The sequence below is a fragment of the Balaenoptera musculus genome, chromosome X, assembly GCF_009873245.2.
Source record: "Balaenoptera musculus isolate JJ_BM4_2016_0621 chromosome X, mBalMus1.pri.v3, whole genome shotgun sequence".
In the NCBI taxonomy this organism is placed as follows: Eukaryota; Metazoa; Chordata; class Mammalia; order Artiodactyla; family Balaenopteridae; genus Balaenoptera; species Balaenoptera musculus.
Window position 1 is genome coordinate 127,516,627 of NC_045806.1, and position 26,476 is coordinate 127,543,102.

Here is a 26,476-nt window from a genome sequence, read left to right on the forward strand (position 1 = left end):
GTGCACCCAGGGGCTCCCCCTCCCAGAACAGAGGGGACCCCACAAGGCTCAAGTCACCGCACCTCCCCACAGCCCTCTCAGCCCCGGTCGGTCCCTGGGGCTGCGCTGGCTGCACCCTGAGGAGCCACCTCGCTTCCTTCTTCAGGTTGGCAGGGGACAGGCCGCCCAGGAGGAGCGCCCCTGTGATGCCCGAGGGAACCCTTCCAGACGAGCCCTGTAAGTGGCCTTCGTCAGAGCTGCCCAGGGTGTGTTTCTCCGCCGAGGCCACTCACACCCCCTCTCTCCCACAGGCCCGTGGTCCGTATCTGTCACCCCTGCCCAGACTCCCGTCGGCGGCCTGACCCCAGTCATCAGGCCCCTGGTCGAGATGAGCGAGCTGCGCCAGCCTGAGGCAGACCTTCAGGCCCCAGTCCAGGCCCAGGGCCCGGTGGAGGCGCAGCTGTTCGGGGCTGCGGGCGAGGAGGCCGCATCCCCCTCGTCCTCCTCCTCCCCCGTCGCCCCCTCCTTCTCCGCCTATGCCGAGTCCTTGCCCCAGGAGGCACTTACTGTGCTGATGGCTGACCTGGTGGCGTTCCTGCTCCTCAAGTATCGCACCAAGGAGCCGATCTCCAAGGCGGAGATGCTGAATATGGTCCTCCGTGACCATCGGGACCACTTCCCCGTGGTCTTCAGCCGAGCTTGCGAGTGCATGCAGCTGGTGTTTGGCGTGGACGTGAAGGAGGTGGACCCCCGCGAGTGCACCTACGTCCTGGTCCCCACCCTGGGCCTCACCTGTGATGCAGTGCTGAGCGACGGGCAGAGGCCCAAGGCCGGCCTCCTGGTGATGGTCCTGTGACTGATCGCCCTGTACGGTGACCGCGCCCCTGAGGAGGAGGTCTGGGAAGCACTTAGCGTGATGGGGGTGTGTGCCGGGAGGAAGCACTGCATCTACGGGGAGCCCAGGGAGCTGCTCACCAAAGTGTGGGTGCAGGAGGGCTACGTGGAGTACCGGCAGGTGCCCCACAGCGACCCCGCCCGCTACGAGTTCCTGTGGGGTCCCCGGGCCTACGCGGAGACCAGCAAGTGGCAGGTCCTGGAGCATCTGCCCAGTGTCAATACCTTGGATCCCAGGTCCTTCCCATCCCTGTGTGCAGAGGGTGTGAGCGATGAGAAAGAGGGGGCCTGAGCCAGAGCAGAAGCCAGGCTCCTTCCAGGCCCACGTCCAGCAGCTTCTCCCGTGGGGCAGGAAGGGAGGCTGATCCTTCCCTCGGAGTTTGAAGAGGGAGCGGTCAGCCTTCTAAGTAGTGAGGGCCCGGGCCTGTCGGGGGAAGCCGGTGTGCAGCATCTTTGGGTTCCTGTTGTGTATGATGACATGGAATTTCATCTCTGTTTTCTTTAGGAATTTGTCAAATGTTGGTTCTTTTAATAGAAGACTAAACAAGCTTCAGTGTCTCACTTTGTGCATGACATTGATCCCACATGTATTTGTACTAATCCAGTTCAAGAACAAGAGTTTTGCTGTTCTGTAAGAGAGGTTGGGAAATATCCCAGTTCATTTTGTGACCGTGTACAAGATAACAGGAAATAAGAATTAGAACTCTTTTGGAAATGTGGAAGTACTTAACAGTAATATAGATGGGGGAAGAATTAGAAAAATAAAAGTAATCGTAGTTCCAGTTCTTGCTTCTTCCCTGTCATGTCTGTCATTCTATAACACTAACTATCTCTGTTCAGTTGGATTTGCATGGGTATTTTAAGAAAGTAGGAGAAGATTAATCTGCGTCAATAAGCCCCCTGCCCACTGGCTTGTTTATTCCGCACACCTCCAGGGAGCCTCTGCTCTCCGGAAGGGCCTGTGTTAGTAGCGGGAATGCTAGGAAAAGCAGGACACACCCACACCTAGGGGGATGGTCTAGGAGCCGCAGTCACATGAGGAAGGTGGTGAGACGTCCCCCAAGTCCCACAGAACAAGTCGACATGGGACGAGGCGGTGGGGCTCCAGGAGCGAGCCCTGGAGGGTAAGTGCCCGGAGCCAGGGCAGTTTGGGCCTTTGGGAAGCGGGGCTTCCATCTGTGGGAGGTGATGGTGATGGAGCTGGGTGGTGGCAACAGCCAGACCTGCAGAGGGTGTGTCTTGGGTTTGGGGGGAAAGTCTGAAATGCGACATGGCTGTGAGATGTCCTTTTGGATCATGGATAAAGGCGAGAGGAATACCGTCCTGGGGCAGGAAGGAAGGGGTGCCGGCTCTTGTCGCATTGCGGTGGACTACACTGAAGCAGCAGGTGTTTTATCCCCACCACCTGCAAGGATTTCCAGAGAAATGAGGATCTTGCACTTTGAAGTACTGCTCAGTATTCCCTGGGCTGGCCCTGCTCTCCCTGCCCTGGGAGAGCCGGTTACCAACTATATTGAAACGACTATTTTAGTCACCTGGAGTTTACTTTGGCCACCTGTGAGCAAGGTCTAGCTTTCACTGGGATGAAATGGATGAAAATAGGTGGTTTGAACGAAGAGAGGCTGCCAAAGTGGAAAGGACTCGCTGTGTGACTGGAATCCTGGGAGCTTTGCGTGAGCTGCACTGAGCTGGGGAAAACACCACCCCTCCCTCCCCGCTGACAGACACACACACACACATCCAAATTGAATAATACATCCTCCAGGAGTAAAACACACAGAGCAGCAATTTTGGCTGGTTTTCTATTCCGTTTCCTATGGAGCTGCAAATTCCCTGAGATGTCATGAAAAGAAAAGAATTTCCAGAGGAAAGAGGGACAGAGTCTGGGATCAGAATAATACTAGAAATAAGTCCTAGCCACTAAAGAAGCAATGTCCGCCAGTGTCCCCGGGTTCAGGCAAGTTCAGAAATGTGGCGGCATCAGAGACCCACAGGTTCGGGCCGTGACCTGGCATCGAAAGGAAGGAGCAACTTCTGGGCCTAATGAGATTGTGAGGTCACTGCAGTGGGAGGTGCAGACGGCGCCGGGGGCTAAAGAGGCAGCCCTCCCTGCTGAGCGCCGTAGAGCAACGTGAACGTTACGTGTGATCCTGGATTTGAAGCACCTGCCACATAGCAGGTGGGCACTTGGAAAAGGAGGAGAATTTCAAGGCCAATGTGACGTGTTCAGACACTCCTGCCGGAAAAGAAGGGGATTTTGTCATCACAAATGGTAAGCGCTGCTTCTGTTGAGCCTCTACTAGGCAGTGTGGACTTGGAGAGACGTCAGGTGCTCGTCCCCATCTTGTCTTCCTCTCCTCCCCGCACAAATGGGGACACAGCACTGCCAGTCCTCTTTACTTAGGAGGGCTCATGTGATGACCTTTTGCCACTGAATTCTGAGCAGAAGCACTTTTGTCACGGCCAACTGTGTAGAAGGCACAGCGGGGCCGAGGGTTAATCCTCAAGGCATGACAACACAGACACAGACCACTGTGTTTCCTCCCCCAGGGTCTTAAGTCCTGCACCTTTGACCCCTAGATGTGAGATGCCAGCCTCTGTGCCTTTAAGGCCCTGGGCAGGGTTGGAGGTGTTCCAGAGAGAGGCTGCCCCACAGGGAGCCCGCGGAGGGAATTCCCCCAAGCCACCCGCACCCTTAGGTCCCTGAGCTGCACCCATCCATCCCCACGGGGCTGTGCTGAGTCTCTGTCAGGAGGGCAGCCGCCAGCTGCCAAACGGCCCTGTTGGGGTCGGGGGCGTCCTCGGGGGGCCCAGCCCCGAGTCCCCCCCGGGGGTGACCCCGCTGCCCCCAGCGCCCACTCTCTCCGGAACCTGGCCTCGGTCTGCGCAGCCTGGCTTCTGCCCCGCCTGTCCCCCCACGGAGAGCCGCTTAGGCCCCGGTCCTGATGACCTCATGCATGTGTGTTTATCTGAAAGTGCCAGAGGAGCATCCCCTCCCACCAATATCATGCTTCGGGTGGAGCCGGCAGGACGGGACGTAGCCACCCAGCGAGTCTCCTCGTGGTTGGTAAATGATAATCATGGCCGCGTGGATGCGGGGCGAATCTCTGTGCTTCCGAGTTATTTTGAAATCATTCCCTACGTAATGCCCCAATGTTTGAGTACACTGATGGCCTTCTGAATGTGACCGTGAGCTTTTGGTTTTTGAGCCTGAGTGTGAGAGGCAGAGGGGCGTCTTGTGAGCCCCGCGCAGAGCCGGCTAGGACTCTGGTGTCCCCGATCAGGGTGTCTGAGCAGAGGGCCAGGCTGCAGCAGATGGCAGGGGTGGTCCCCAGGACGCTCCCCCAGGCCCCAGCCACCCGCAGACCCGCATGAGGATGTGGAAAGGAGCCAGGCAGGAGAGGGCTTTGGGGTCCCGGTGATGCAGGCTGTGAAGAGGGTCAGCCGCCCCAGAGAGGGGGAAGGGGCAGCGCCCACCAGACCCCATGTGACCTGCCCTGGGCTGGCCGGGGGCGGCCGGTGGGAGCAGGCGCCTCTGCCGGCGAGCTGCAGCCCTGGACCCCAGCAGGAAATGGGTGCTCCAGGACCAGACCCCCGTGGGGCACTCCCGGGGGAAAGCAGGATTCCTAGTGCCCGTTCGTGCAGTGAACTGACTGATGGGGGACAGTGCTAGCCCAGGCACGGCCGCGGCAGGCAGGGCAGCAGCGGCCGGGACACGCCAAGAGCACCCCAGGGACATTCCGGGAGGCACTTTTCAGGGGGGCAGCAGCACCCTCCCCAGTAGACTCTGGACGAGCACACACCACCCCGGCACCCAGCCAGTCCTGACCAGGGCGGGGCAGAGCACACGGGAGCTCCCTGCCCATCAGCGGGAAGGTCTGACGTCCTCTACGTGCCCTGAGCCTGCCCCGTGAGGGGCTGGTGTGAGTTGTCTCAGCCGTGGCCCTGTTTCCCGAGAAGCCCCCATTCCCGGGCCCCAGCTAAAGTCTGCTCTGAGCTCCAGCCCCCTTGGCAAAGCGCTGACCTCCTGCCTGCCTCTCGCCTACCCTCCTCTGTGGCAAACATCGCCGGCTGCTGCTTGAGGGGCCTTCGTGAGCAAGTAAGGGGTCCCGGGCCTTTGCCTGTCCTTGGTCCCTGAGCTGGGGCTGGGCACAGGGACGGGGCTGGGCACAGGGATAGGGCTGGGATGGTGGCGGGATGCAGGGTGTGAAGCCAAGGGACATTCACAAGACAGCAGCAGGGTGCAAAGCCACGTGCGCTCAAGCATCCAGAGGGGGTGCATCCACAGGGCCCTGAAGGGCACAGACACTCACGCCCCGTGAGGACACTGTGAGAGTCCTCCAGCCCGGCGGTCCCCGTGCTTTGAATGCAGGCTTGCCGCCTGCCTGACAGCCAGTCTGCCCAGGGAAGTGAGCCTGCAGGAGAACGTGGGGCCACCACGCCGCCGGGAGAGACGGGAGCAGAGTGGGCAGTGGAAGGAGAGAGCAGGGCCCAAGCCTGCGCAGAAGAGCCGCCTTCAGAGGGCCGTGCCTCGGACCCCCACGTCCAGATGGAAACCTCCTCCATCCTCACGCCCTCTCTGCTAGATCCCACCTCTCCTCCAGGGTCTCATCTTCATTTCAGGGGAGGTGGTGTCTTGACAGGGTTTAGGAGAGTCCCCGTGGGCAGGGTCCGACGTCAGGCTCTCAGCGTCCTCATCTGTAGAATGGAGAGTGTAACAGTACAACTTCTGAGCCTTGATATGAGATTGTGTTCGGTTCCTGGAGCCGCCCAACAAGGTAGCACAAATTGAAGTCGCCAGTGGGGTTGCGACTTCTCTCCCTTTTCTGAAGGCTCAAGTGAAAAACATCACGGTGCTGGCAGGGCCATGCTTCCTCTGATGGCTCTGGAGGAGGGTTTTTCTTCTTTCTTCCATCTCGTGATGTCCCCAAGTGTTCCCTGGTTTATGGCTGGATTACTCCAGTCTCTGCCTTCATTTTCACATGGCTGTCTCCCCTCTGGTCATGCCTACGGCCAACTTGCCCTCTTCTTCTAAGGATACCGGTCATATGGGATTAGGCCCAGTCTAATGACCTCATCTTTTTTTTTTTTTTAACATCTTTATTGGAGTATAATTGCTTTACAATGGTGTGTTAGTTTCTGCTGTATAACAAAGTGAATCAGTTACACATATACATATATCCCCATATCCCCTCCCTCTTGCGTCTCCCTCCCACCCTCCCTATCCCACCCCTCTGGGTGGTCACAAAGCACCGAGCTGGTCTCCCTGTGCTATGCGGCTGCTTCCCACTAGCTAGCTATTTTACATTTGGTAGTGTATATATGTCCATGCCACTCTCTCACTTTGTCCCAGCTTACCCTTCCCCCTCCCCATGTCCTCAAGTCCATTCTCTACGTCTGCATCTTTATTCCTGGCCGGCCCCCTAGGTTCTTCAGAACCATTTTTTTTTTTTTTTTTTAGATTCCATATATATGTGTTAGAGTACGGTATTTGTTTTTCTCTTTCTGACTTACTTCACTCTGTATGACAGACTCTATGTCCATCCACCTCACTACAAATAACTCAATTTCATTTCTTTTTATGGTTGAGTGATATTCCATCATATATATGTGCCACATCTTCTTTATCCATTCATCTGTCGTTGGACACTTAGGTTGCTTCCATGTCCTGGAGATTGTAAATAGTGCTGCAATGAACATTGTGGTACATGTCTCTTTCTGAATTATGGTTTTCTCAGGGTATATGCCCAGTAGTGGGATTGTTGTAATGACCTCATCTTAACTCGACTACATCTGCAAAGGCCCTATTTCCCAATAAGTTCCCCTCGCAGGTACTGGGGATGAGGGTTTCAGCATATCTTTTGGGGGGCGTAATTTAACCCCAAGCAAATATGCCACAAGGTGTCACCTGCATATGAAGTGCCTGACCCAGTGTAGGTGCTCAATGCCAAGGGGCTATTATTACTGCGTATCCAAGATCTACCTTTCCCCAGGCTGTAGCCCTGGACCCCATCATGAAATGTGTACTCTTGGGACACGTCCCTGCGGGACACTCCAGGATGGAAGAAGTGCGCCTCTGGAAACAGACACTCCTTTTGCCCCTTATTGGAGGCGACCGTCAGGTGTGGGTGACGTCTTGCCTCAGGGTCGTGGCAGCTAAGAGGCCCAAAGCAACCCTCCCAACCCCGCTGACTTATCTGGAGGCATTTCCAGGATCCAGCATCTTTAGCAGCAGCCTCTGTGTGGGCACACACCACGCAGTTCCCAAACCAATCTTACCCAGAGTGGGGAAGATTAGACAGCAGCCCTGGCTTGAGGACTCTCAGTCAAGGTCCCGCTCCTCTGAGAAGCCCGTGTTTCCCCACGCATACCTAATGGTTTGCTCTGAACTCCCGTTTCCTTGGCAACAAGCTGAATCTTGCCTGGGTCTTGACAGACCTCTTTAAGTAACACTGGCAGATATCCTAGAGCCATTCTTGAGCAAGTACGGGGTTCCAGGTCCACACCTGGCCTCATTAGGGGGCTCCTGCCGTAGTCCAGGCAAACATCTATGAGGCTGAATCAAGGCACTGACTGCGGGGCTTGAGAAGAAAGTGGATTCCAGGTATGTTTATGCAGTGGAAGAGGCCGGGCTTGTGTATCATATGGGCTTGGAGGTTAAGGGAGAGGGAAAGCTGAAGATAATTTAGGAAGGGTTTGTTTCACACTTACAGGCTCTGTGTGCTTGTGTTTGGTTTCCTTTCTATTTCCTTTTCTAACATACCCATCACCTTTTGTCCAAAGTTTCCTTTTGTCCTTTTTATTTTGAAAATGTCAATAGACTTTATTTATTTTGACCTTTTCCTTTAAGATTTGAAAACATTTTGTGAAAATAGCAGAATTCTTACATGCCCCTCACCTGTTCCCTCTATTACTAACATTTTACATTAATATGACAGACTTATTACAATTAATGAGCAGGTATTGATGCATTATTTATTATCAACTAAAGCCCGTACTTTACTCAGATTTCTGTAGTTTTTACCTAAATGTCCTTTTCCCACTCCAGGAATCCAGCCAGGAAACCCATGACATTTAGTTGTAATGTCTCCTTGGCCTCCTCTTAGCTTTAACAGTTTCTTTGTTTTTGATGATCTTGACAGTTTTGAGGAGCACTCATTAGGTATTTTGTACCATGTCCCTCAGTTGGGATTTGTCTGCTATTTTACTCATGATTAGTCTGGGGTTATGAGTGTGGAGGAGGAGGATTACAGATGTAAAATGCCATTCTCATCACACCATGCCAAGTGTGTACACACTATGAGCACGACTGAGCACTGATGACGTTCACCTTGAGCATCTGGCTGAGGTAGTGCTTGTCAGGTGTCTACACTGAAAAGTGACTGTTTTGTGCCCCCTTTTCATACTGTCCTCTTTGGAAGAAAGTCACTACGTGTGGCCCATACTTCAGGGGTGAGGAGTTGTGCTGCACTTTCTTGAAGTGCAAGTACCTGTATAAACCGGAAGTTTTCTCTGAGGGAGATGTGTCTATTCTTCCTTATTTATGTCATTAATAAATCATTTATTTTTCTCAGTATGGACTCATGGTATTTGTATGACACTTTGGGGGTAAAATCCAATATAACTTTATATATTTTTATTTTCAAATTGTTGTAGGATTGGCCCTCGGTGCTCTTCCTGTTAGCTCCCTTCGTACATACCTTTGTCATACCCCTGGAAATATTGCTCTTTTTTTTTTTTTTTGAGCACTTTCTTTTCACACACTACAAGATGCCCCAGGCTCATTTTGCATATTTCCTGTCCCAATTCTAGAATCATCAATTTCTCCATGGAGCCCTTGTTCCTTTTATTGTAAAATGCTATGAAAAAACTAGATCTGGGCACTACGTGTGCTCATTGCTACTGGGGTGTCATGGCTTCTAGGACCCCTTGGCTGACAGAGCAAAGAATTATATGTGTGCTTACTACTCTTTATTTATATACCTCTAAATATTTTATATGTAATCATCTGCATATATATTAAGCTAAACAAGAGTGCTTACTGATGTCTCCAACTCTGACCCACCATCACATAGATCATTACTGCCTCCCCTGCTTGCTTCTCTGCAAATTTCCACTCAATAGTGAAAAACCTGGAGATTGATAAATTGTGTGTTAGTGTCCCATTGTCTCTACTGAGCAGCCTCCAGGACCTGGTTATCTCTGGAGGAACTGCTAAAATTGAATTTATAGGCCTGCAAAGCAGCAGCTCCAGGACTCCCTGGGACCTCATCAAAGTGGTGCCTGCCTTCCAGGCTCTGGACTCTGAGAAGCCTGCCTGGTCTCTGTCTGTGAAGCTCTTGACAGGGCAACAGTGTCTGTTATTCAGGTGTCTGAACTGACAATCTAACTCTTCATGCCTGTTTGGGTTGAAGCCACCTGTAGCTAAGTTTGGGCTGCTCAATCTGTCCACAGGAAAGTATCTCTTTTCTCTTTACATTCTTTTTAAAATTATTCTTTTCCACTGTGGTTTATCACAGGATATTGAATATAGTTCCCTGTGCTATACAGTAGGACCTTGTTGTTTATCCATCCTATACATACTAGCTTGCATCTGCTAATCCCAAACTCCCAATCCTTCCCTCCCCCACCCCTCTCCCCCTTGGCAACCACAAGTCTGTTCTCTATGTCTGTGAGAGTCTCTCTCTGTTTCATAAAAGTTCATTTGTGTCATATTTTAGATTCCACATATAAGTGATATCCTATGGTATTTGTCTTTCTCTGTCTGACTTCACTTAGTATGATAATCTCTAGGTCCATCCATGTTGCTGCAAATGGCATTATTTAATTCTTTTTTACGGCTAAGTAGTAGTCCATTGCATATATGTACCACATCTTCTTTATCTATTCATCTGTCGATGGACATTTAGCTTGCTTCCATGTCTTGGCTATTGTGAATAGTGCTGCTATGAATATAGGGGTGCATGTATCTTTTGGAATTAGAGTTTTGTCCGGATATATGCCCGGGAGTGGGACTGCTGGATCATATGGAAACTCTATTTTTAGTTTTTTGAGGAACATCCATACTGTTTTCCATAGTGGCTGCACCAACTGACATTCCCACCTACAGTGTAGCAGGGTTCCCTTTCTCCACACCCTCTCCAGCCTTTGTTATTTGTAGACTTCTTAATGATGGCCATTCTGACCAGCGTGAGGTGGTACTTCATCGTAGTTTTAATTTGTATTTCTCTAAGAATTAGTGATGTTGAGCATATTTTCATCTGCTTTTTGGCCATCTGTACGTCCGGGACAGGCTCCACGGTCATACTGTCGAGATAAGAGCCCCGAGCTCAGTGGGAGGAGAGAGCGCACACACCAGTCCACCAGAACCAGAAGACTGGGGGCTCCCTTCTTTGCACTTTGGCGGCAGGTAGAGCAGGCCCCCTGAGACGGGCACACTGGGCGGTGCAGGAGAGGAGCGCCGTCACCCGGGCGCTGACCTGCAGGTGCCGCCCGGCCCGGGATGCTCGCGCTTACAGCCCGAGGCCCGCTGATGCGCGCTCAGCCCCTTTCTAGGGTTCGTTGACTGGGGCACGCCTTAGCTTTTAAGGAGTAGGTTGCTCTCCTCCTGGTCGTGGACTTCCGTAGGCCTCCTGACCTGGGACCACAGGGAGATGCTTGTATTTAAAAACCACTTTCCCGTTCACCTCAGCCCGTGGGGAACTTGCTTCCATGTAACTCTACAGAGAAAGGGGAGATTGTGCGGACTGTAATATCAAGCTCTCTGCTTTTCACAAAGGAACCTTTTGATTTACGAAGTCTAGGCTGCCTGGCGTCAGTAAAGAGAGCAGCGGCGTACCTCACGCCAGCGCTGAGTCCCTCTAGACTTTGCACCGCATGTCTGCGCACTGGCGTTGGCTGAGCTCCCGCCCTCCTGGGCTGGGTAGAGGCAGCTGCCCAAGCTCCCGCAGGAGTAAAGGGGACGCGAGAAGGGGCTTCACAGGCTGACCTGTGACAACCACATAGAGTTGCCGAACCACTCGTGCCCGGGCCACCAGAGGAGAGGCCAGGCTGGTCCCGAGCCCTGGGCTTGACTTCTGCTCCCAGGGCGTCCCAGGCGACAGTGTCTAGGACAGTGGAAAGGCTTCTCAACCAGAAAGGGTGGCTCAGAGAGAGAGAGGGCTGCGTCACAAGTGCTCCAGACTCTGTAAGGGTGACCCTGGAGGCCGAAACGGGCAGAGCCACGTGAGTCTGGCGATCGATGGCGGACTCACTTGCCACCAGCTCTGCCCGAGCCTCCTTCAGCCCCGTGGTCAGCCCGGGGCTGCCCGTCCACCAGCCGCGGCCTCGTCGCCCTCGCTGCCGGCTGTGCCGATACCAGCCGCGGCAGGGCCCCGAGGGCTCAGCACCACGCGGGCACACACGTGACTGAGCCAGCTCGCACTGGTCAACGACGTAAATTCTGGAAATGTGCTGGGTCCCAGCTTCGGGGGTGGGGGGCGGGCGTCCTGAGCCTGCGTCCCCACGAAGACAGTGAGCAGGGTCAGCGCCCAGTGATGTGTGCAGAGCACTGAAGGCCAGGGCGCGCCCCCAGCTCACAGCTGCTGCCTCCACGTGTGGGGGATGGGCTGGGGGACCTGGCCAGGCCTCTGTGGCTGTCACAGCGATAGGGCGACACCCCCTCCGAAACACTGCTAAGGAGGCAGCGGGGGGGGAGCGGGAATTGCCTGGAGTTCCAGGGGTTAGGACTCGACGCGTTCACTGTGGTGGCCCGGGTTCAATCCCTGGTCGGGGAACTAAGATCCCCCAAGCCTTGTGGGGTGGCCAAAAACACAAAAAAGGCAAAAAAAGGAGGGTTGGGGGAGGAGGGGAAGTAGACCCAAGGTACCAGGAATGATCCAACCACCAGCAGCCAGAGGAGCCGCGGGTCAGCCCGGGTGAGGGGTGGTCCCATCTGCCGCTCCCGTCTGTCACAATCCAACAGCTAGTGGACGTCAGGGGGGTCTCTTGAGCAACCCAACAGCAGTGCCCCAAAATGAGCGATGCAAAAATGGACAGAAGGGAAGGAAGAAACAGGTGTACAACAGAAGTGGGAGACTTCAGTTCCCCCTGTGATGGATTCAAATGGATCCCCCAGCTCCCACCCCAACCATCAAATCCACCTGTTGCAGTGCTAATCCCAAGGTGAATGTATTTGGAGATAGCACCCTTGGGGGAGTCAGTAAGGTTGAATGAGGTCATAAGAGTGGGACCCTAATTCCACAAGAGTGGTGTCCTTTGGAAAAGAGGAAGAGACAGGGAAGATCTCCCTCCCTCCCTCACCCTCTCTTCCTCCCTCCCACCCTCCCTCTCTCTGTCTCTTTCTCTCCCTCCCTCCCTCTCTCTCTCCCTCCCTCCCTCCCGTCCCCCTCTGCCCCCTCTCTCCCTCCCTACCTCTCTCTCTCTCTCCCCACCTTCCTCCCCCTCTCTCTTTCCCTCCCTCGCCCCCCCTTTCTCTCTCTCCCTCCCTCCCCCTCTCTCCTTCCTTCCCTGCTCCTCTCTATCTCTCTCTCCCTTCCCTGTCTCTCCCTCCCTCCCCCCTTTCTCTCTTGCCCTCCTTCCCTCTCCCTTCCCCTCCCTCTCTCTCTCTCTCCCTCCCTCCCTCTTTCCCTCTCTCTCTCTCTCTCTCTCTCTCCCTCCCTCCCTCCCGTCCCCCCAACCTGTGCACAGAAGCAGCCAAGTGAGAGACCAAGAGAAAACCGGCTCTCTGCGAGCCAGGAAGAGAGGCCTTCCCTCACCTGAAACCCAACTTTCCAGCAAGTTGATGTTGGACTCCTAGCCACCAGGAGTGGGACCCAGTACGTTTCTGTAGTTTGAGCCACCCACTCTGTGGGACTTTGCTATGGCAGCTCTAAGCAGACTAACACAGCCTGCTTTCATTATGGGTACAACAACCTGCCAGCACCGCAGTAAGGGAATCACAGGTTTGAAGAGCCCTGTACAAAGACTAGATCTCATGACACGTGTAGACTATTAGCCCCAAGAGCAGAACACACACGTGCTCGTCAAGTGTACCTAGAACGTTCTCCAGGATAGTCCACACGTTAAGCCACACAGCATCCCTCAGTAGACTTAAGGGGATACAAACAAAAGGACTGAAATCATACAAAGTATGTTCTCTGGCCAAAATAGAGTGAAATTAGACATCAATAACAGAAGGAAACTTGGGAAATCTGCAAATAGAGGGAAACTGTGCCAGGCCTCCCCAAAGAACAGCATTAGTCTGGGACGATGCCAAATGCAACAGCACAGGATGAGGGGCTGAAACAGCAGACACAGATTCTCACGGTGGTGGGGCCCGGGAGGCCGAGAGGGAGGGTCCAGCAGGGGTGGCTTGTACTGCGGCCGGTCTCCTTGGTTGCAGGTGGCCGTGCTCTAACCGCCCCTCACATGGTCACCCTCTGTGCACGCAGCCCCAGGCCCTGCCTTCTCTCCTTGCATGTGCTGATCTGCTCTTCCCTCAAGGGCACCAGCCATCTCGCTTTAGACCTCATCCCAATGGCCTCATGTCAACCTGAGAGCCACTAACTCCCGTCACAGTGACATTGTGAGGTTCTAGGGGTTAGGGCTTCAACATGCAAAATTTGGGGGGACGCAGGTCAGTCCCTAACAATAGCCCAGGGAACACACAAGACATCACAAGGGAAATTAGAAAATACTTTGAAATGAAGAAAACACATACCAACGCCCCCAGGACTTATGGCACGCGGCCAAAGAGGCACTTGGGAGTTAAAGCTACAAACACCTGTGTTCACATGGAAGCAACACCTCAAATCAATAGCCTCATCGTGAACAGGGACAAGCGAGAAAAAGAGTAAGGCGAATCCAAGCATTCTGATAACAAATTTTCACGAGAAAAGGAAAACTGCACTAATCCACGTATGCGGGGATCAGAAGACATGTACTGGTTTGGAATCTTCACAACATGGGGGAGGGCGCATCTTTCTTACACACTCAGTAACAAGAGCTACATCCACCGACCACTTCATTTGGCCCAGGCCTTTTACAAACAGGTCACATCATGGGGAAACCCACACCAATGCTTTTGCCTTGTACTATTACGAGGCCCATTTTACAGATGGAGAAATCGAGGCATAGGGAGTCTCCATGATTTGATCAGCTTATCACTAGAAGGACTCTTACTCAAGCTGATCTTCATGTACGTGCAAAGCAAGACGGGGCTGTGTGCCGGGAGGCAGCACTGCATCTATGGAGAGCCCAGGGAGCTGCTCACCAAAGTGTGGGTGCAGGAGGGCTACCTGGAGTACCGGCAGGTGCCCCACAGCGACCCCGCCCGCTACGAGTTCCTGTGGGGTCCCCGGGCCCACGCGGAGACCAGCAAGTGGCAGGTCCTGGAGCATCTGCTCAGGGTCAGTGGATGGGATCCCAGGTCCTTCCCATCCCTGTGTGCAGAGGGTGTGAGCGATGAGGAAGAGGGGGCCTGGGCCAGAGCAGAAGCCAGGCTCCTTCCAGGCCCACGTCCAGCAGCTTCTCCCGTGGGGCAGGAAGGGAGGCTGATCCTTCCCTCGGAGTTTGAAGAGGGAGCGGTTAGCCTTCTAAGTAGTGAGGGCCCGGGCCTGTCGGGGGAACCTGGTGTGCAGCATCTTTGGGTTCCTGTTGTGTATGATGACGTGGAATTTCATCTCTGTTTTCTTTAGGAAATTTTCAAATATTGTTCCACTTAAAAGAAGGCTTAATAAGCTTCAGTATATAAGTTTGTGAATGACATTAATCACACATGTATTTGAACCAATTCGGTTCAACGACAAGAGTTTTGCATTTGTGTAACACAAATTGTAAGATTCCCATATTATTTTGTGATCCTGAAGAAGGTAACATGGCATTGGAATAGGAATTTACTTGGAAATGTGAAAGTAATTAGCAGTACAACTAAAGGCCACCCAGTTGCTCCTCGGGACACCCCGTCGTCAGCTCAGTGGTGCGTGCCCTGCTGTGAGACTGTCCTGTTCCCACCATAGGGCAGGGCCAGGCCCCGGGCATTTGGGCCAGAGTGGGAGGGGCTGCCCTGGGGGAAGGGGGCAATGCCGGCGCCTATCTTCCTTGCGAGAAGCCACACGCGGGCCCCTCAGAAAGGGAGACTGTGGGGGGATGGAGGGCCGCCGGGTGGGGTGTAGCCAAGGCACCTTGTTGGGGACACTAGGGGGGTGGGCGGGGACCTGTGGTCTCCGGTGGCTGTTAGAAGTTCCTCTCTGTGTTATCATGCCCTCTGTTCAATGGTTTCAGTCAATGTTTCTCTTAGTAAATTTCCCTGAAAGTTTCAGCTGAGTCTGGCCTCTGCTGTGGGCAATGGAGGGAAAGGGCTGCTGGGGGTGAGGGCGGGGGTCCAGAGTAGGATTCCTGCTCAGCACCCATGGGACACCTCTCCAGTGAAAGGCTAGGGTAGGCACTTTGCAGACGCAGACATGGTGAGGGTTTTTCTTCCATTTCATAGGTGAATTGTAAAGTTTTAGCACAAACTGATAATTGCCTAAAAAGGCAGTAGAGAAGTTAAAATGTAAATGAAAAACTTGATGATCTCAGCAGGAAAAAGGGAACATAGGAGCAAAAATAGTTGGACAGACAGTGCTATGGACTGAATATTTGTAAACCTGTCCCCCTCATTCACCTGTTAAATTCTAACCCCCAAAGGGATGGGATTTGGGGGTGGGGCCCTGGGAAGTGATTAGCCCATGAGGGGGGAGCCCTCATGAATGAGACTAGCTCCCTTATAAAAGAGACCCCAGACAGCTGCCTCATCCTCTTCTGCCACGTGAGAAGATGGCTAGTTGATACAACTAGACAAGAAATCAGTCCATATAAAGAAGAGCTTTATTACTAGTACTTTATTACTCAGCTGTACAAAGGAACGAAATTGGGTCATTTGTAGAGACGTGGATGGTTCTAGAGACTGTCATACAGAGTAAAGGAAGTCAGAAAGAGAGAAACAAATATCGTACATTAATGCACATATGTGGAACCTAGAAAAATGGTACAGATGAACCAGTTTGCAGGACAGAAATAGAGACACAGATGTACAGCATAAACGTATGGATACCAAGGTGGGAAAGTGGTGGGGGCGGGGGGACTGTGGTGGTGGTGTGATGAACTGGGAGATTGGGATTGACATATGTACACTAATATGCATAAAATGGATAACTAATAACAACCTGCTGTATAAAAAAATAAAATAAAATTCAAAATTTCAAAAAGAAAATCACCTCCAAAAGAAACCTGAATTCTCACTGGCTACCTTACTTGACCATGGGTTGCCCCTTCGTACTCCTTAACTGCTTTTGAGGGATTTGTCAAGTGGCGTCAATGCGGGTAGGATTTCTCTATGAAAACAAGACAATTGATTCCCATCACCACTTCCCCACAAACACACGGATGCTAAAGGGATTGCAGAGTTCTTTCGTGAAAGTGCTGGGAATCTGGGCTCATCTCAGCGAATCCCTCCCTGCCTGGCCAGGCTGCTGGAAGGATTAGTTAATGCAGAGGAGGGAGTATGGCACCTCTGAGGGTGGCTGGGACCCCAGGAAGGGTCCAAATAGAAATGGAGAGGGTCCTTTGAGAGACTGAGTTCACCTTTTTTTCTGTTGGTGGGCCCTAGTCTGACCTTAGATGAAAATAAAATCAACCCACCACACGGGGGCAGGGGGGCGGGGGGGAAGCATTCCCCACAAGGCAGCCATTTTCGGAACAAATAACCCACACAGGACCTTGTGCCCCAACTTAGCCATGAGCCCAGGTGAAGGGACTAGGGCTGGCGAGGCGATTCCAGTTGCGCATCACACACCACTGCAGCACATGGGGACCAGCGGACACCTGCCTGGCTGACGATAGGCCTCTGCTGGCCCACCCGCCACCACAGGCTGGTGTCAGCCCAGTCAGAGCCCCATTGGCCAGGAGAGGGCCAGGCAGGCATGCACGGTGGGCAGGGGACGAGCCCTCTCCGCTGCGGGGCTTGGTCACTGAGAGGAACACAGACACCCCCCACCCGCCCCAGAGCTCAGGTGGCCAAGGGGGCCGCCTCACCTGCACTTCTCCTCCCAGAGGGACTCCAGCAATGCCTGCAGGTTGGTCACATACCGCTCCTTGAGGCTCTGATAGGACACCTGCAAGCTGAGGTGGAAGGTCTTGACTTTGATCAGCTCTTCCTTCACCTTCTGCCACAGCAGGTCTCGCGGCTGGACCCCATGCTTGGTCTCCGAGGACCTCCTCTGCCGCAAGGCTGGGGAGTGACTCTCCGGAGAGAAGTGTCTAATGACATCAAACAGGCCAGTGGACGGGCAGTCTTCCGCACCTGGCTTGGGGGGCTCTGAAAACAGAGCCTTCTCGCTGGGCTGCTCGCAGTTGTCCCCCAGGCTGCTTTCTGCCCTCAGCGCTAAGCCCTTGGGCCTGCAGCCCTCCTCCAGCTCCTGCAGCTGCTGGTGACACCGGTGGAGCCTTCGCTCAATCTGGGCAACGGTGGCAGAGGCATGCTGGTTCACCTTCTCGAAGGCCTGCCAGATGTGGGGGGCCTGGTGCCGGTCGGCTGTGGACACCAGCTTGAGGAAGCCCACAGTGTTCCTGGCCCGGCTGGCCTTCTCCACTCTCAGCTGCTCTGAGAGGTACAGGATGCGGTGCTTGATGCTGTCCTGTAAGTTCCGGGCCAGCTCCCCATCTGAGAGGCTGGAGGGGCCACTGGGGCCAGCCTCACTGGATGACAGGGATCTGCAGGAGGGAACATTGGAGGGGAAGGTTGCAGTTGGGCTTAGTGTATTCCGCCTGCATTGGGAAACAAGACTCACAAAACAGGTACTTCTGTGAATGCAAATGGTTGGAGAATTAGACACGTATTGCTCCACTCTATAACAATACTTATGCATATGCGCAATTACTTCATTTGCAAGATTTGTGCATCTGAGGTGGGCCCGACACAGACTGGACATTCTCCCCTCCTCTTCAGCACCTGGCTCCTTGCTCTATGGGTGCACCTCACTATGACCTCCAGGTGGCTAGCAACCCCCTCCACACCTGCCCTGTTCTTGGACTTCTCTTCCAAGAATTACCAACAGTGGGTCTCGTTTTATAGAGAACTGTTCTTGTAAAGCATGGAATAAACTCATTTCCATTAATCCATACAGCTTGCTGTATTGCTACTGCCAGGTGGATAGAAGAGATAGACAGGGAGATTTGCATCCTATCAGGTTCATTCCTTCATCTAATCATTCATTCAACACATATTTCCTGAGTGCCTACTATGTGGTACAGAAGCCAGACATATTCCTTGGTCTCACAGAGCTGACAGCCTAGGGTGGACAGTTCTACTGTAACACAAACAAATGAGTCTCTTGCATGGTGAAGGATAATAGTAAGAGCACTGCCTTGGAGACAGAGCCCAGTTCAAATCCTGACTCTACCACTCTTGAGACCTTGAGTAAATTAATAAACCGCTCAGAGGGTCGGTTTTCTCATCTCTAAAATAAAGAAGGACATAGCAGCATAACTGGAACACAGGAGACCAGGGTAGAGTGGGCAGGGATGAGCTAGGAGAGGTAGGTGAGGTCAGGACAGGTGGAGCCTCTGTTCTGTTTCTACTTTTTAACTAAAAGCACCTTCATGACTGTTTTTTTTTTAATTAATTAATTAATTAATTTATTTATCTTTGGCTGCGTTGGGTCTTCGTTGCTGTGCGTGGGCTTTCTCTAGTTGTGGTGAGTGGGAGCTACTCTTCATTGCGGTGCGCAGGCTTGTCATTGTCATGGCTTCTTTTGTGGAGCATGGGCTCTAGGCCCGCGGGCTTCAGTAGTTGTGGCACTCGGGCTCAGTCGTTGTGGCTCGTGGGCTCTAGAGTGCAGGCTCAGTAGTTGTGGTGCACGGGCTTAGTTGCTCCGCGGCACGTGGGATCTTCCTGGGCCAGGGCTCGAACCCGTATCCCCTGCATTGGCAGGCGGATTCTTAACCACTGCACCACCAGGGAAGCCCTTCATGACTGTTTTCAATCTGAAAATGCTCTCCCAGTGGGAAGCAAGGAGTGATTATAGTGTAATAGATATTTTGGTTCTGTGTATTTTATTCTATGCAAATTATACCTTGATATTTAAAAAAACATGTGATACCACTATGCACCTAGCAGATTGGCAAAACTTAAACTATAATAAATCTCAGAAAGGATATGGAGCAACAGGATCCCTCAATCACTCCTGGTGGGAGAGTAATTGGTACAAATATTTTGGGAAAGCATTTGGTAATATCATAAAGTTGAAGACATCCATACTGAATGGTCCAGCAATTGCATTCCTAGATATATCCTTGAAAGGCAGGTACAATAATACTCCCAATAACCAACTGCTAGAAACAACCCACCTGGCCTATCATCATAGAATGTGTAAGTGAACTGTAATATATTCAACAGTTTACTGCTATACAACAATAAAAATAAACTACAGCCTTGAAAGCATGAATGAACAAACATAATGTTGAACAAAAGAAGCCAAATACAGAAGAATCCATACTACATATGGTTCTACTCATATAAAGTTCAAAAGCAGGCAAAATGAAATGATGTTGCTTAGGGATGCATACACAGGAAGTAAAGCTTTAAAGAAAAGCATGGGGACTTCCCTGGTGGCACAGTGGTTAAGAATCTGCCTGCCAATGCAGGGGACACGGGTTCGAGCCCTGGTCTGGAAGATCCCATGTGCCACGGAGCAACTAAGCCCGTGCACCACAACTACTGAGCCCATGTGCTGCAACTACTGAAACCCGCACGCCTAGAGCCTGTGCTCCGCAACAAGAGAAACCACCGCAATGAGAAGCCCGCGTACTGCAACAAAGAGTAGCCCCTGCTCCCCGCAACTAGAGAAAGCCCACGCACAGCAACGAAGTCCCAACGCAGCCAAAAATCAATTAATTAATTAATTTTTTTAAAAAAAGAAGCCCAAGATATCCCAAGCAGGATAAAACGGAAATAGATCCACACCTAGACACAGATCTTAGAAGCAGCCAGATTGTAAAAGCTGATTACCATGACTTTTAGACTGAAAGCTACCTTCTCTAAGGCATCAATGAAATCCAGAAGAGTTGAATAATATCTTCAATATGCTGAGAGAATAACTGTCAGAGAGAGAAAAAAAAAAGGTCACATTCAAAGAATCAGAAGCCAGAATGTCTTCAAACTTTTCAGTGAAGCACTAAGAATTAGAAAACAATGAAGTAATGCCTTCCAAATTTGGGGGAAAAACGATTTTCTCACCTAGAATTCTATAACCAAACTGTCAATTTTTAGGTTAAAGGCATTTTCTAACATGAAAGAACTCAAATAGTTTACTTCCTTTGAATTCTTTTTCTGGAAGCTACTAGAGAAGACGTGCCACCAAAACCAGAGAGGAACCTAAGACAGAGGTAGAGACGGGATTTATGAAACTGGGGCCCCAAGCTAAAAGAAAGGCAAGTGCAATCTCCAGGATGATGGAAGGGGACCCAGGCTGGCAGCTGGGCAGTGGGCCTGGCGGGCAAGTCAAAAGGCTCCAGGAGAGAGTGCTCCAAGTGAATGAAATATGCAGGACATCTTTCAGCAGCTGGAGAGGAGATATAGCCAGTTTGGGGAAGTGCTGACCTATAGTAAGTAGTAGAGAACAAGCAACACGGGGTGGGGAGAGACAAGTGTTAACTCTAAGGAAAACAAAACATCAGGAGAGAAAGGAAAAGTCATCAGAGTTGCCGTAGACTTGATAACGTGAACACCAAAGAATAATCTAATGCAGATGATTGTATACTGTACTGGAAGGATGGGGGTGGTGAAAGAGCTACATAATCATCTTTTACTGTGAGAAGTCAATCAATAATTCCCAAAATCTAAAAAATAAAGAAACAGCACTATAAACAATTTATTTACAGAACTAGAGGTAAATGCCAAAAGAAACAGCTAAAAGGGTTGAATGTAGTTGATTCTGGGGAATGTATGGACGACTGTGGGTGGAAGCAAGAGACTGTTATTTTTTAAAAATATGTATTTATTTGGCTGTGCCAGGTTTTAGTTGCAGCATGCAGGATCTTTAGTTGCAGCATGCGATCTCTTAGTTGCGGCATGCGATCTCTTAGTTGCAGCACGTGGGATCTAGTTCCCTGACCAAGGATCGAACCTGGGCCCCCTGCATTGGGAGTGCGGAGCCTTAGCCACTGGACCACCAGGGAAGTCCTGTAGAGATTGCTATTTTTTGTAATAAACCTTGTAGAACCATTTAACTCTTTGAACCAGGGGTTGGCAAACTATAGACTGGTTTTGTACAGGTGTGAGCTAAGAATGGTTTTTACGTGTTTATATGGTTGAAAAAAATCAGAAGAAGGATATTTTGTGGCATGTGAAAATTATATGAGATTCAAATTTCAGTGTCCACAAAGTGTGATTGGCACACAGCCACACTGATTCACTTACATAGAGTGTATGGCTACCTTTGTGCCACAACAAAGGTCTAGTTGAGCAGCTACAACAGAGAACATGTGGCATCAAATATTTACTATACGGCCCTTTACAGAAACACTTTGCTGACCCCTGCTTTAAACAATGTTCATACATAGCACTGATAAATGAAAGAACTAAGTATTTTTAAAGAAAGTAGTTAATAGAGAAAGTTAAAATTTGCTAATGACTTGTTCTATTGAGGAATTTTATAGATATCATATAAAACTCAAAACTGACAAAAGAATATACTGGTGGAAAAAAAATTCAAGGCAACCAGTAGAAAAAAGCCAGGTAAATAACATCCAAATAATCAAGGGCAGAAAAAAAGGAGCTCGATTAATCCAGAAAAGGGAAGGAAAGGAGGAACAAAAAGAAATGAGATATCAGGTTAAATAGAAAATACAAAATAGGATGGCAATAAGATGTGATTATCAATGGCTGTATACCATGTTCTTGAGAAGACTCAATACTGTAAATATGTCAGCCCTCTACATATTAACTTATAAATTCAATGAAATAACAGTTAAAAACCCAATGGGAATGTCTTATGAATGTTAGATTAGCTAATTCCAAAATGCAAAAGAATAGCTAAGAAATTTTGGGAACGAAAAATAAATATGGTCTTGGGATACTTGGCTATTTGAATAAAACTAAGTTAGAGTGCTACTTTACATCATATACAATAATAAAGTCGAGACAGAATAGAGAACTAAACATAAATATGAAACTCTAAAGGTATCAGAAGGACACAATAGGAAATGTTTTTATAATCTCTCTGTGGAGAACACCTTTTTGAACAAGTCTCAAACCAAAATGCCATAAAGGAAAAGATTTACATATTGTACTACAGTTAAAAAAATGTTTAAACCTTCTTATGGTGAAGGAAGCATAAAGTTAAGAAGCAACCTTTCGGTTTTGGTTCAAACACTTGCTTCTTCTTAAAAATAAAGTATCTCCATTAACATTTTTAAAGAGCAACAGATTAAGAAAAAAAGATTTGCAATTACCTCTAAGAGATAAAAGGCTAATCAACATAATATACAAAGAACTCCTACAAATTAGGAAGCTAAAAACAAATCATCAAACATAAAAACAGTAAAGGGTAGTAATAGACAATTCAGAAAAGATGAACTATGAATACCAGTAAACATATGAAAAATGTGCAACTGCAAGGAAATCAGGCAGACATAAATCAAATGATTAAAAAAGATGTTCTCATCAGAACATCAGAACATCAGAATGCCACACATTAAAAAGACTAACATCAGGTGGTGATGGGGACGTGGGGAAAGGCGCACTCATATATCTGCGGTAGGAGGACATGGAGGTTTGGGGTTTCGTTGCGCCATTGTCAATGCACGAAGCCTTTAACCTGGCGAGAACGTGGGCCCCCGGCCAACCTCAGGGCCGCTGGGGGTCTCTCGGGAGGGCGACACTTTTGAACTAAGAAGCTCCCCAGTGGCTGAAGTGAGGGTGTGGTGTTGTGGGGATGGTGCCACTGGGGCATTGGAAAAGCATCTCAGAGTCGGAGGGATAAGCTCCAACACTACACTGTGGCCTTGGTGATGGGGGCTTTCAGACTGAAAGTTAACGGAAGCCCCCTCAACTCAGGCTTCCCAGAAAAGCTGTAGCCTAGCGTTGGGCTCACGCCACCTCAACGGTAAGGCGGGGCTGGCCGTCCAGAAGGTTCTAGAAAGAGAAAGAAGGTCCGCGCAGAGACGCCACACTGCCTCAGAACGCTCAGGCAGCCTCACCTGCTGTGAAGACCTCCCAACCCCCACTGCCCAGGGCTGGGCTGCTAAGGGGCTGGAGGGAGGCGGCTGCAAAGGGGAAAATTCCAGCGTGGCTTTTTTTAATAGTGTGAGGAAGTGCGCAAAACAAACTGCACTATTGTATCACTAACTCTTTAAAAGCCTGTGAATGCATCGGCCCTCCTTTACTACAGTCACCACGTCGCACAACTATCACACCATCTAGTTCCAGAATTTTTTTATCACCCCAAAAGTAGACCTGGTCCTGCGCGGAGGCAGCCCTCTTTAAATTGATAGGACCAGGGCAGATATAAAAGAATTAAATTATTTCGAATAATGTGCAACACATGAATAACAATTGTTCAAAATCCATAGAGTTGGAGGGCGCGCGGAGGGAGCGTCGCGCGGCGGGAGCGTCGGGCGGCGAGAGCGTCGCGCGGCGGGAGCGTCGCGCGGCGGGAGCGTCGCGCGTGCGGCCGGCTGAGGAGGCTCCGGGCCATTTGCTCCTCAGACGCGGGCGAGATCGCAGCTATGGCTGACGAGGAGGCGAACGGAGCGATGGCGGAAGAAGCCAAGCTTGACGAGAACATCTTGCAGGTGCTGCAAGACATGGCCAATCGCCTGCGCCTCCACGTCATCAGGTCCCTCTGTGCCTCAAACTGTTGGTAAGGCACCCTGGTCGAAGCTCCGGTCGTTGAGCGGCCGGCCCTGCGGCGACGACCGGGGAGAGAGTTGAACGGAGCCGTCGGGGGCGGGGTGGGCTCCGTTATTTAGTGGCCCCATTTCAGGCCCTCGGGGCTTGGCAGCCACCCCCAGACTCGTAGCCGCCGCTGGCCAAGTACTAAGGCAGCCGCCCCTCACTGGCCCACGGAGAGAAGCCGGGACGCGGGCCGGCTGGCGGAGCGCCTGCGTCCGTCGGGCTAGAGTGGGAGCGGCCCGGCGTTTATCCGTGTAAGTGGTTGTCCTCGACGCCAGGGTCCGATCCAGGACGTGGAGTTCCGGGAAATAAAGCCTAAAAGTAATAGGCGAGTAAGAATCGGAGCAAAAGGGGACTGTTGGTTCTGCTTTTGTCAAGGATGTTTGCGTCAGTATTCGTAAGAGATTTTAGCCGTTAGTTTTCTCCGAAGGTATTTGTCTGCCGTTAGCTTTCCCCGAAGGTATTTGTCTGCCTTTAGTATGGGGGCAATTCTGACCCCAGAGTGAGTTTCAATGTGTTCCCTTCAGTTTTTGGGGGAAAGTTGGAGGAGGATTGAGGATTCACCAGTGAGGCCATCAGGTTCAAAGTTGTTTTTTGTCACGGAGCTTTTCGACTACTGATTCAATCTCCTTATTGTAGGTTTATTCAGATTTTCTATTTCTAAAAATTTCTTCTAGGTTAACTGATTTATTGGCGTACAATTGTTCACAGTCCTTTATAATCCTCTTTATGTCTGTAGAATTGGTGGTTATATCCTTACTTTCATTCCTGAAATGTAATTAGTAATTTCAAATCGGATTTAGTAAATTCAGTAATTTTCTCTTTTTTCCTTACTTTAGCTAAAGGCTTTTGTTGGTTTTTTTTAGCTGCGTTGGGTCTTCGTTGCCGCGCGCGGGCTTTGTGACGAGCGGGGGGGGGGGGGCTATTCTTCGTTGTGGTGCGCAGGCATCTCTTGTTGCGGAGCACGGGCTCTAGGCACACGGGCCTCAGTACTTGTGGCTCGCGGGCTCTAGAGCGCAGGCTCAGTAGTTGTGGCGCATGGGCTTAGTTGCTCCGCGGCATGTGGGATCTTCCCAGACCAGGACTCAAACCCGTGTCCTCTGCATTGGCAGGCGGATTCTTTTTTTTTTTTTTTAATTTATTTTTTGGCTGTGTTGGGTCTTCGTTTCTGTGCGAGGGCTTTTTCTCTAGTTGCGGCGAGCGGGGGCCACTCTTCATCGCGGTGCGCGGGCCTCTCACTATCGCGGCCTCTCTTGTTGCGGAGCACAGGCTCCAGATGTGCAGGCTCAGTAGTTGTGGCTCATGGGCCCAGTTGCTCCACAGCATGTGGGATCTTCCCAGACCAGGGCTCGAGCCCGTGTCTCCTGCATTAGCAGGCAGATTCTCAACCACTGCGCCACCAGGGAAGCCCAAGGCTTATTAATTTTGTTAATCTTTTCAAAGAACCAGCTTTTGGTTCATTTTCTACATTGCTTTCCTAGTCTTTTATTTATTTCTGCAATAATATTTATTACGTTTTCCATTCTGGTAGCTTTGGGTTTAGTTCTGCTTTTCCTAGTTACTAAGTTGTGAAGTTAGGTTTTCTTCGAGATCGTTCTTTTTTTTAAAATTTTTATTTACTTATTCATTTATTTATTTTGACCGCGCCGTGCAGATTGCGGGATCTTAGGTCCCTGACCAAGGATCGAACCTGGGTCCACGGCAGTGAAAGCGCCAAGTCCGAACCACTGGACCACCAGGGAATTCCCAGAGATCATTCTTTTTTAATGCAAGCATTTACAGCTATAAACTTATCTCTTGTCACTGCTTTTGCCACATCCCATAAATTTTGGTATCTTGTGTTTTCTTTTTCATTTGTCTCAATACTTTCCAACTCTCTTGAAGTTTCTTTGACCCATTGTTCGTTTAAGTGCGTTGTGGGGGAAGGTTGTTTTCTTTTTTAATAGAAGTGTAGTCGACTCTTACATTAGTGTCGCGTGTACAATATAGTGATTTAATGTTTTTATGTATTATACCCCATTTAAAGTTATTCTAAGAGTGTGTTGTTTAATTCCCACAAATGTGTGAATTTTACCATTTTCTTTCTATTATTGACTTCTAACTTCACCCTGTCCTGCTCAGATAAAATAGTTTGCGTGATATCTTTTTTAAGTTTTGTTTTCCAGCCTGTGCTATAACATGAAAAAGGCAATGTCAATGAGTTTAAGACCTGCATGGTTTTGGATTTTTTTTTTTTTTACACTTTCATTTTGCTCCCTTCACCTTCAAAATTAATAAGTTTGCATTTTCTCAAGAGATCTGTAACAGCTTTTAAATCCAAATCATCCACCTGGGATACTTGCAAAAGCAAGAGGTTTAACTCTCCATTTTCTGTATTGTGAAACTTGAAAGGGGAGATTATTAATACACATGAGCTGGGCTTAAAATGTTACTCTTCTGACTTTTGGGGTGTGGCAGGGCTCTAGGGAGTTGGTTTTGTCCTCTGCCCTGCCACCTCCTCCCCTTCTTAATTAATGGCAGACTGCCTGGACTCCCATGCAGGCTGCTTTCTAAGAGTAGCAGTTACTTCATTCTATAAGGGCCTCAAGTTACACCACAACGAGAAACTTCTCAGTCTGACCATTCACTTCCTAAAAGAAATTCATTTTAGGAAGTAGAATGCATTTTCTTTGTTGGATTTTTAAAAAATTT

General features: G+C 50.4%; 3 protein-coding genes across 3 annotated transcripts in view; 2 read left to right on the forward strand and 1 right to left on the reverse strand.

The window, feature by feature from the left end:
* TEX28 (testis expressed 28) overlaps positions 1-17,759 on the reverse strand; it is a 46,004-nt gene extending 28,245 nt beyond the window's left edge. The window contains exons 1-2 of the mRNA XM_036839351.1: positions 17,752-17,759; positions 16,927-17,658 (exon numbers count right to left, since the gene is read on the reverse strand). Coding sequence (XP_036695246.1) covers positions 16,927-17,658; positions 17,752-17,759 — 740 coding nt within the window. The remainder of the gene's footprint in view (positions 1-16,926; positions 17,659-17,751) is intronic.
* LOC118888921 (melanoma-associated antigen 10-like) lies at positions 367-1,165 on the forward strand. Its single transcript, XM_036840447.1, is given in 1 exon segment — positions 367-1,165. A coding segment is annotated over 1 exon segment (798 nt). The 5' UTR covers position 367.
* A 5,887-nt stretch (positions 17,760-23,646) lies between the features above and the next one.
* TKTL1 (transketolase like 1) overlaps positions 23,647-26,476 on the forward strand; it is a 37,820-nt gene continuing 34,990 nt past the window's right edge. The window contains 1 exon segment of the mRNA XM_036839134.1: positions 23,647-23,753. Within this exon segment, the coding sequence (XP_036695029.1) occupies positions 23,647-23,753 (107 nt within the window).